This window comes from Patiria miniata, unplaced genomic scaffold (assembly GCF_015706575.1).
Source record: "Patiria miniata isolate m_02_andy unplaced genomic scaffold, ASM1570657v1 HiC_scaffold_1, whole genome shotgun sequence".
In the NCBI taxonomy this organism is placed as follows: Eukaryota; Metazoa; Echinodermata; class Asteroidea; order Valvatida; family Asterinidae; genus Patiria; species Patiria miniata.
In genome coordinates, this window is record NW_024037047.1 from 25,713,891 (window position 1) to 25,724,675 (window position 10,785).

At 43.9% G+C, this 10,785-nt stretch overlaps 2 protein-coding genes across 2 annotated transcripts; both read right to left on the reverse strand.

Moving 5' to 3' along the window:
• Window positions 1-506: 506 nt before the first annotated feature.
• Window positions 507-5,038, reverse strand: LOC119726613 (acetylcholinesterase-like). The gene is made up of 2 exons (XM_038198362.1): window positions 2,995-5,038; window positions 507-1,713 (listed from the first exon to the last, which is right to left on the reverse strand). Exons 1-2 carry the CDS (start codon window positions 4,473-4,475, stop codon window positions 657-659), a joined length of 2,538 nt encoding a protein of 845 aa, XP_038054290.1. The 5' UTR covers window positions 4,476-5,038; the 3' UTR covers window positions 507-656.
• A 907-nt stretch (window positions 5,039-5,945) lies between these two features.
• On the reverse strand, window positions 5,946-8,833 carry LOC119726620. The gene is made up of 3 exons (XM_038198373.1): window positions 8,498-8,833; window positions 7,105-7,262; window positions 5,946-6,282 (listed from the first exon to the last, which is right to left on the reverse strand). Exons 1-3 carry the CDS (start codon window positions 8,817-8,819, stop codon window positions 6,163-6,165), a joined length of 600 nt encoding a protein of 199 aa, XP_038054301.1. The 5' UTR covers window positions 8,820-8,833; the 3' UTR covers window positions 5,946-6,162.
• Window positions 8,834-10,785: the final 1,952 nt, after the last annotated feature.

A 10,785-nucleotide genomic window follows, 5' to 3' on the forward strand; every position in this document is an offset into this window, starting at 1 on the left:
CGGTAAAAGGCTGGTATGCGCCAAATTGGAGGGGAAATGAAAGAGAAGCCACACTCAATCATGTCCCCAGGGCCTACTTTATTTTCAGCCTCGTTTCCACTAGTAGCAGGTATACTGGGAGCGTACTGCTCGACACCGTGTCAACGAGGCTGAACCGCACTGGCCTCTTGAATGAGTTAGCCCCCCCCCCACCCCAAAGTCTCCGGTTTCTGGTATGCGCGCGCGTCGCCGTAGCCATGCGCGTCGGGAAAATGAAAGGTTTTTTTTTTCAATGAAAGATGATGTCTCAAAACCGCCAAATTCACTGGTTTGACTGGAATCCTGCTGCTGCACAATTTTAACGTGTTTTTCGATGGGGTTACGATCGAGTATAAGCTTTATGTGGCCTCTCTGGACGCCCATATAATAAGTTTAGTCGGGCACCATCTGCAGTCATCAGCCGACATTTGAAGAAAAAAAAATGGTAACAAAAAAAAAAGCGTCGCCGCACTTTTTTTGGCCTTTATAAACGGAGCGCAGATTTTTGTTTGGCAATTGTAGCCTCGATTTGATTCCAATTATGGTGATTCTGCCAAAAATCAAAAAAAGAAAAGAAAGATAACCCTCGATTTAGCGACCAACGATGCGAAGTGACTGTCATTATCTTACCAACATGGCTACTGCGGAATAGCGTTCATAAGCCTATCGTAGAAGTTGTCGGACTGCCTGCGGTTGAGGGAGTGGAAGTCGTCCAGTGGGTCATGGGCTGGCTCCAGATTCACAGGCGTATCTGCTGGGTCGGATACCCGACTACCCCCTTCGTCCGCAGGGGGTTCGTTTGAATCAGGGTCCGATGCCAGGCTGCCGTCATCGTCCTCATTGCCGGTGGTAGCCGGTGAGGAGGAGGCGACTTCCTCCGGCATGCGGAACTCATCAGAGAGATTGAGCTCTTCAAGCTCATCTGGAGGAGGAGGGACATCATCATCCCCGTCCTCCTCAGGAGGAGGGGGAAGGCCCTCTTCCTGATCAATGCTGTCAACCGGGGGATCATCACCATCATCCAGATCATCTGGTGGAGGAGGGAACATCTGCTGCACATCTTCCTCTTCGTTGTAGACCTGCGAGAAAGTCACATGGCTCCTTCTTGTATCTCGGTTTTCCGGAATGTCATCTTCTAGGTGTTTCTTCGGCAGTGGGGCAGCTTGCTCGCCAACAGGGTCTGGGCTGCTGGATCCGCTGGTCCCAGGAGATTCCTCATCCCGTCGAAAGCCACGGTTTAACAGCCCCATGCCCGTGGCTTCGTTAACAACCCCTTCCTCTGAGGCCATGCTCTGATAGTGGAGGCTCGACACAGCTCTACGTCTGTATTTGTACCCACAAGCCACCCCGACCAGGATGACACACAGACAAAGCAAAGCCACGACGATGAACATGAACGATTCGATCAGCGTGTCGGTCTGCTGCGGTGTGAGAGCCAACCCCAGGCCCTCGCCAATCACTTGTTTCTCGCATCTCTCCTGAGTCGGCCTCGGCTGTGCGGGGCAGGCTTCCTCAACAGCGGCCTCCAGCTCCTTCAGGTACTCCCTCCAGAAGGAGACGCCTTCGCTGCGGTACCTCTCACCGACCGTCTCCGTTGAGAGCTTGGTGAGTAAGTACTTCTCGTTCTCTCCGTACTCGGGCCAGGTGTTGTTGCTGGCAGATGAAGCATCTTCCCCTTCGTTATTGTTTGGATCTCTGTTCACAAAGAATTATGACAAATTACTTTTTTGAACTTGGCAGGTGATAACTGGAGTGTCAATTATCTCCTCTCCTCGAACTCTACAGAGGCCTTTTGGAGTTTATGGTAGACACAAAATGATGAAGGCACTTTTTGGAGTGGTAAACTCCAGTATTGTAGTCGAGTACTTTTTCCGAGTGCCGAGTACTTGGGTTGCCGCGTACGAGAACGAGTACTTGTACCTCCGAGTACAAGAACAGGTCTCCGAGTACGAGTACTTATACTTCCGAGTACGAGTACGAGTACTGTACCTCTGAGTATGAGTACGGGTACACGTACTTGTATTCCGAATACGGCCAAACGGCAAATGGTTCATTGTGCGTAATTGGCCCAGGCCCAGTCAGACCTATATACAGACCCAATCACGGCTACCTGTTAATTGTGTTTATCTGGATGTGCACAGAGGAAAGTCAGGAAACTTCGATTTTCTCCACAAGCCAATCAACCATTTCAAACTGAAAAGTGTCGATAAAATAATGCCATGGTGTATAAAGTCAAGCTGTACCATTTTCCCCCGAGTACTGCTATTCGAGTACGAGTACTTTGATGATCGAGTACAATTTCGACATGTCGCGTACAAGTACCTTGCTGCCCGAGTAAGAGTACTGTCATTTCAAGTACGAATACTTTGACATTCGAGTACGAGTACGAGTACTCAAAAAGTACTCGAGTACGAGTACCGAGCACGAGTACTGCAACACTGGTAAACTCATGTATATTCAAAGAGCACCCTCCCATTGTGTCCGCACAACATGTACATCTCAACAACAAAAAAGCTAATGGATTCGCACTCATCTTACATGTAAAAAATCTGGTTTTGGTCGAAGGAAAACCTTCAAAACATGAAAGCAAAGAAGCAATCAATTTCAAAACGAGTAAAACGTACATAAATAAACTCATAAATCATCTTTGCAAAACAATCATCTCACGTTTATCAGGACAGTTTTTTAACTTATGTTTCTAAAGCATGGAATTTGACAGCATCGTTTTTACAAATTTGAAAAAAAATGCAGAAAGTATTTATGTGAAGTTTCATCTTACGATAAATCGATCAGGATTATTGCATGATAAACGTCATATTACTGCATCACCTGCATAGCTGCACTAATAGTGTTTTGTAACTAGATCATAGATGTCTACTTGACATGCAGGATCTAAATAATAGTGCTGGTGTCGTATGATATAGTTGGACCTACATGGTTTTCCGGCAACAACGTATAATGTTTGAAATTACTCACCCGGTTTTGGCAAAGTTGGACCAGTATCGTATCATGCAGAGGCTTAACATCCGCTCTTCGTCCGTGAATTGCGCGCCAAGGCCCCACGACTCATCGTGCGGCAATCCGAAGACGTACGGCAACTCCTCACCGTGCGGCACCAGGCCGTACGGGTCGGGGAAGCGGGTCTCCGTCGACGTACGGTAATCGAAGATCATGAGGCGGCTCGATGATAACATAGAGCGCAGGTCGCGGAGTGCTTGGACGCCGTATTGGTACAAGGTCCGGTCCAGCTGGATGTTGAAAAGACCCTTCATCCGGGCAACGCTGTCGTTCATAGTGTCGATCTCAATGTACTGGCGTTCGACAGCTATGTCGATCACGTCTGGTTTGTCGATGTTCACATCTAGCCATTGTTTCAACTGCTCCTCTGTTGCACCATTGCTAAGTAAGATACCTGGATACAAATCTTTGATGAGCTCTAAAGCAACAGAACCGTCACCGGAGTTGAAGACAGAGAGGAGGTCGTACGACAAGGAGTCTCCAGTCAATGCGAAGAAGTCGCGAGTGAAAACGGGGCGCCACGCGAAGGAAGTCTTTTTCCGCTGCGAGAAGAAGGGTTCGTAGGAGTCCACGATTTCTTTGACGGTCTTGCCCCGGAGACATTCCACAAGGGGACCGCTGGATTTGCTGGGACAGTTTGCGAACTGGGCGAAGAGTTTGGCATCCTCGATCGCTCGCGAGGATTCCAGTAGGTCTTCGCTTTGCATGACACCACTGTGCGCTGCCATTCGGTGGAAGAGAGACCGGCTAGCCTTGGCGAACATGTGGACGGTGGGTGAACCGTGGACATCAGACTGGCCGAAGAGGGTTACGCGGGATGGATCACCCCCGAAGGCATGGATGTTATCCTGCACCCATCGTAGAGCTAGCTGCTGGTCCATCAAGCCGACGTTCCCTGGTGCGTTCTCGTCCCCCGTGTACAGGAACCCGAATGGTCCAAGCCGATAGTTCATGGTGACAACCACTACGTCTCCCTTCAAGGCGAGCTGAGACGCGTCATAAACACTTCCCAAGCCGTTTCGGTAACTCCCTCCGTGAAACCACACCATCACCGCCAAGGGGTTGCTGGTGTCGTTGCCAATAACCGGCGTGTAGACATTCAGAGTCAAGCAATCTTCGCTGATCTCCATCGCCGGGTCAGGGATTCGAACCCAGTCCGGTGCGAAGGCAGTAAGGCGTGCCACATCTTGTGGGCAGGCCGGACCGAACGCCGTCGCGTTGAATGCCCCATTTTCACCCCACGGGGTTTTGGCAACCGGCGCGCTGAAACGTACGGGCGGTTCGGCGTAGGGTATCCCGGCGAAGACACGGTGCGCAGTCCCGTTCGCTTCTAGCTCCATTCCGAGTACTTTTCCCGCTGTCGTTCTGACAACACTGTCACCGTAAACCGCACTGGCAACAGGTGAAATCAAAACGAGAAGGGAAATCAAGATCGCCATTTTCTTTATAAAAATAAAACGGCGTCTACTTCCTGCACAACTCTCCGCACTACTTCCTGCACAGTAGGCAATTGCACTGTTGTTACTTGCACTTCACGCCCCTCGAACAGTAATTGAAAGGAAACTTTTTTTTCCAATTCTCGGCAAAGGTCTCCTTAGGGCCATGGACGTCTTTTGTTATGCTAATTCTCCCGAAGTTCAGTAGCAGTGCTGGCATGGGCGAGGTTTGACGCGTCACTAATACACATACGGCTTCGGTTATCCCGGGTGAATGGAACGCGAACGAAACCAACAATCGTCATTTATGAATTGAATGACTGCATGAGTTTTATGTGTTCTGTCTGCATTCCCCAAAGTACACGACACACTGCAACGTTGTGTTATTGCCAAATTAAGTAAATTTACAGCACTTTCATTTCAAAATTAAAGGCCCTATGCCCACATCTTCATCTGAAAATTACATTTCTATAACTTCTGACAACTGACTTTTCATGTACAATGTACATGTAATTCAAGCTAACTTTTGAGATATCTTTTGATAAATTCCATGCAACTTTTGTACTTATAGAGTTATATTTTATAACAACACCGAAGATACCAGTAGATGTACATATGTATACCACTATTACCACCATAACTAAACCTTACGGCATAAAAAAAAATCCTAATCCTAAAAAAAAAACACCTGATATTAGTACATGCAACAAATTTTACAAAACTGTTGCAATGTGACACCAAAAGTTATCGTTCAAATGCACATGTTACATTTTTCAGAGATATAGGGAGGAATATACATCTGATTTGGGACTTAATTTCTTTGTGATTAAACACACAAACAACACATATACACTTGTAACTTTAGTGATAGATTCCAGCAAACAAACGGGGAGGGGGAAGGGTGTTACTTTATATACACAATGTGCTATACAATTCGCATCGGGTGCATAATTTCTTCCAAACTGGTGGTTTTTACAAAAAGTGTGCAATCGTCGGAAACTGACACTTCTCACGTTAAATTGCGCCCTAACATGTTGTCGAGAACCAATTTCGGTTCGTCTTTGTGTAATCCAGGATAGGAAAACCAGCAGTGTGTAACTGCAGTACTCACAATACAGACCCATTGAAGCTAATAATAGACACAACAAGATTTTCATTCTGCCAATTGGGTTGAACAATTCGGTCTAGATTCTTTCAACCGGGTCCTACTTCGTTCATATCCCACTTTTTCACGTCTAGTCTTGGCGACGTGGGCGTACTCCACATAATGTATTAATTTTGTTGATACCACAGTGCCAGGGGCATACATAACATACACATCACAACAAAAATAAAAAAGGATCCTGGTAATCTCCCCCAGCAGATTATGGTTTACGTTTTAAGCTAACCGTTTGACATGACGTGCAAATTTAACAAATATATAGAGATAGCCTATTCTAATAGATACATGTCAGCAAAATTGTTTTTATGTACATGTAAGGGTATCGCGGTAAAAGTTGAGGGGGCGACCCTGATTTTCTTTTTATTGCAATATATATGCCCCGGCCCTTTTAAGGTTAAGGGACCAATGATAAAACAACTCCAACATATCAATTGTTGTTAAACACCGAAAATAAACTAATTTTGTTCTTGTTTCCATTGTGAGAAGTCTTCACCGACGACCCTTCCGAATGTTGGGGGTTCTCTGATATTAGTTGATGGTGGTGTGATAGAAGGGGACGTTCTGGTCTGAACTTGATCTTTCTGTTTGTTGGTCGTGAACCACTGGCTCCTGATACAGACCGTCATCTTCTAACACGTGACTCTTCACCTTGTTTCATTAAAAAATTAATTGAAGCAGGAAATATATACTTTTAAAATGTTTTAAAAGTTCTCCTCTGTTTCACTTTTAAATGTGAGATTATCATCAGCGTAAACGTTACTGTGCAACACTGTCGGTTCGTTGTTTCAAAGGTGAAAATAAATCGATGATTTTTCACAGTTCTTTCGCAATGTTCCATGATTGTACGAGGAATAACGTCATTTGATGAGTTTCAAATCCGCAATACTATACCGAAGTGGTGCTCTCGTACATCTGGCAATATGTGTATGCCTTTGTTCACGCATGCATGGGCTGAGATCATAGCAAGTGACGGTGTAGTTGGATCTGGCAAATATCGAGACTTCGATATTGCAGAAGGAACCTATGTTCATCTCTAGCTATCTTCTTTCCGGGCTATGTGACTATTTCCTGCTATTAATTGAGTTGCTATTTTGCTATGACTAAAAATGATTGTACAGTTGAACGGAGACATTTTCTAAAATGAGAATTTAACATGTGACCTCCGAATTAACGAACACATGGTGACTAAAAATGTTCACATTACGGGACATTTGGGAGACATTCCCGTAGATTTGTGCACAAAATTGTTTCTATCTTAAATGTCACCTAGCCCCAATTTATATATGTTTTGGACCACGAGCAATCGATCTAGCCTAATTTTTTTGCATCTTAATAGGAGCTGTGACATTAAGGAGACATTAAAATGTCTCCCTATAATGTCAGGTGTCTCCCAAAGGTATAATTAATGACGACAAAAGGTGTTCCAAGGGTACCATTAGCAGGTATTCATAACCCGTTCTTAAATGTTACCTCTTTATGAGAAGATGGCGGAGGTGCATATACTGGTGGGCGTGGCTGGCGCGGTGCCGATTGATGTTTGAGTTTTCGAGCAATCACCATGGCAATAACACAAGCAATAACAATCGCCGCCGCTGGGATGCAGGCCACCATCACCCATTTCGCCAGTTCTGGGTTTTATGGCAGAGGAACAACATTTCAAAGTCCTAGTTAAAATCATATATTGCGATTTGTTAGGATCATATCTGTGTGTCTAGTCTCTTCTTTGCACCGATCTCATGGACTGAATGACTCACTGACACACTGACTGTCACTTGTGAGCAATGAGCATTTTTTTTTTAGTTCAAAAATTGAATTGAAAAACTCCAAATTGAACAGTTTATTCCTGAAATGACATCACAGCAGCAGCGCCCTCAGTTGCCCGGAAAAAGCACGGAAATATTTTAACAATTTTAAAGAATTGCACATTTCAATCAAATGAACCAAAACGGGATGTCTAATAGTTTCCATACATTTAAGAGGGACAGATAGTTGCAGTGTTGTACAAAATGTGTTCTTAAGAAAAAATCATCTCATGGAGCCTTTAAAAATAAATTAAGTAGCACTTAATGAAATTTATGGATGAATGGTCATTCAATTGAGTGCATTACAACCCAACAGGAGTTGTGGGCTGCACATGGCACTTACAAAAGAATCACAGGGAACAAAGCAGAAAGCTGAATCCCATTTAGCACGTGGTTACATAACCATGAAAATGCAAATCATAAGTACAATGGAAAATGCACTGAAGCCTGTACAACCAAGACGTACAGGAAGACATGTGAAGCTTCAGTAATAGTTGTGCCAGCAACAAGACAGCAGCCATTTTCTGCTTGGCAGATTCAAATTTTCACCGCCGCCGCCCCACCGTCCACTCACAAAAGCTACTATAATCAGCATCACCCGGGGTAGGAGTTCTTAAGGTGTAAATTTATAATGAATTAAGTTGCAATGAGTATGCGAGGAAAAAGAAGATCAAAGGAAATGACAGATAAAGGTTAACTTAAATATTATGATCAAAGCTCACGACAATAATTACTTGAATTAAAACGTTTTGGTAGTTGACAAGGCATAACGTCAACAGGTCTTTAACCAAATAAAATTGTCATCTGATATTTTCTAACTATCGAGATGAAAGTAAACAAAAGACACTTGATGATTAACAAAGGTCAAGAATCTTATAAATCACATTAAATTATGGATGTGTTCTAAAAGCTGAAGCAAAAGTGTGATAACTTTAATGTATTAATTTAGTAAAAGTTATATTTAAGAATTATGAAAGGACTTCTTAACCCCACAAGTCATGCTGTAATTCAAAATTACTTATTTGGTGAATAAATGACCAGAAAGACATAATAATACTTACGCGGTGCCTCCGGCTCCACGACCTGCAGTTTCATGACGATCTCTCTAAACACCGTCTTTTCGTCAAGGTACATCACCCTGCACGCGACGCTGCCGTGTCGATCCTCTGGGAGTATCTGAAGGTTGATATAGCTCGAAGTCTCCCAGTCCGTGTCGGTCTCAGCTTGGTGAGACCGGCTCCAATCCGCGGGAATCTCTCTCTGAGTTGTTCCCCATCTGCCCTTGGTGTTGATCAGCCAGGTGATGTTACTGGCGGGATTCGAACCGGAGGCATTGCAGGTGAAACGGTAGTAACGCCCGACCGTGACATCGGCGCTACACATCGAGTCACTCTCGCAAGAGTGGCTAGAGTTCACATCTAGAGTCACGCGCTTTGGTGGATCTGAAATGGGATTGGTTTTGTGTTGGGTTTTTTGGAAATAATTCAATAACTAACCTGTCGGTGGATTTTTTTCGTTCGATGTCTCATTCAAAAGTGATCAATCATAATTATAAGCACTTTAAACCAACACTCCTCATTTACTAAGAAAAACCGACTCTGGTAATTCTCGGATTTTCGTTCATTAAAGTAGGTGTTTTTCTCTCCACATTTTTATATTTTTATTCGTAAATTAAAGTTGCCACCAATGCTTTAAAAAAAAAATGTGGATTTTTTTTTCTCTGTTTTTTTCTCAATTTTATATTGACTGTTATGTTCAAACGAAAGATTTACTTTATTCCTACTTTGGGCACCTAGCTGCAACCATTTGCAAAATGGCTTTCATTTAGGCCAAGTAAAAAAAAACAAGTGTGGCGTTCTCGCCTGCTTCCTTTTTGGAGGCCCCTCCTTTCTTTTTTTACACCGAAAAAACGATAAATTTTAAACGGTAACATCATGTTGGCCTCTTTTTTTGTTGCATCTAGCCCATATAAAGCTGGCCATTTCCTGAGTCCAATGGCGGCCATTTAAAAAAAAATGGCGGCCATCTTAAAAAATAGCCTGGTCGGGCGGCCCTTTTGGAGGGGGAAAAAGGGCCTCCTGCTTCCCTTTTTTTCAAAAAGGCAGGACGCTAAACATATTTTTTTTTATTTGGCCTAAGTATGCACAATGAACCCAATGAGAGCTGTATTATTGGCTGGCAGATTATGATCAATTGAAATGTGTGGAGAAAAAATCAACAACAAAACGTCTGTAGATTTTTTTTTCGTTCGATGTCTCATTCAAAAGTGAACACTTTTATAATGCTAGGAAAACAGCAACAGAAACTCGAAAGTCACTATGTCACCAAAAAGTGTCCGTCTGACTGTTTTTTAACCAAAACACCCAACCTCTCAACATTTTTGATTGTGCAGATACTTCTCATCCTTGGACAAAACCCCTATGAGTTGCATTTAATTTCATTCACGCATCACTGCACAATGGTCAATTGATCACAACAACATTTTTGGACACTGTGACCAAGTTCCTTGCATTAATCAATTTCAGTGTTGTGTTATGTAAGCTGTGTAAACTCCTGCATGTTGTGAAAAAAGGCTGATGTGGTTTGAAATTTAAATCATTTGACCTTGAGCATTAAACTGAGGTCTTGCCATGATGACTGACAGCCAAGCATATAATTCCAATCCCAACCGCAGCCCTTTCATAACGTGAAGGATTTTACACAGCTAAAACTGGTGAGGGTCCATGGATTGCTTTGAACACTAATGATCAAATTTTGGGATTCACAGTCGTAACAGAAAACCACTAAATTGAACAGTGTCTTCCTCAAAATGACATCACAACAACGGTGTCCTCAGTTGTCCGGAAAGGCACTTAAACATTTCAAATAAAAGTATAAACCGAGAAGAATTGTGAACAGTTTTTATACATTTAAGAGGAGTCTAGATAGTTGCACAAATGTATTGTTCAGAAAAATCCATCTCATGGAACCTTTAATAATACTCACGCGGTTCCTCCACGGGCTCCACGACCTGCAGTTGCATGACGATCTCTCTAAACACCGTACTTTCGTCAAGGAACATCACCCTGCACACGACGCTGCCGTGTCGATCCTCTGGGAGTATTTGAAGGTTGATATGGCCCGAAGTATCCCAGTCCGTGTCGGTCTCAGCTTGCTGAGTCGTTCCCCATCTGCCCTTGGTGTTGATCAGCCAGGTGATGTTACTGGCGGGATTCGAACCGGAGGCATTGCAGGTGAAACGGTAGTAACGCCCGACCGTGACATCGGCGCTACACATCGAGTCACTCTCGCAAGAGTGGGTAGAGTTCCCATCTAGAGTCACAAGGTCCGGTGGATCTGAAATGGGATT

Bases quoted from the DNA above. Each gene is read 5' to 3' on its own strand.
- LOC119726613 (XM_038198362.1), bottom strand. From the start codon at position 4,475: ATGGCGATCTTGATTTCCCTTCTCGTTTTGATTTCACCTGTTGCCAGT. The intron at 1,714-2,994 runs GTGAGTAATTTC...CTTTGTGAACAG, and splicing joins TCCAACTTTGCCAAAACCGG to AGATCCAAACAATAACGAAG.
- LOC119726620 (XM_038198373.1), bottom strand. From the start codon at position 8,819: ATGTGTAGCGCCGATGTCACGGTCGGGCGTTACTACCGTTTCACCTGC. The intron at 7,263-8,497 runs GTAAGTATTATT...CATAAAACCCAG, and splicing joins CGTGGAGCCGGAGGCACCGC to AACTGGCGAAATGGGTGATG. The intron at 6,283-7,104 runs GTAACATTTAAG...TAATGAAACAAG, and splicing joins CGCCATCTTCTCATAAAGAG to GTGAAGAGTCACGTGTTAGA.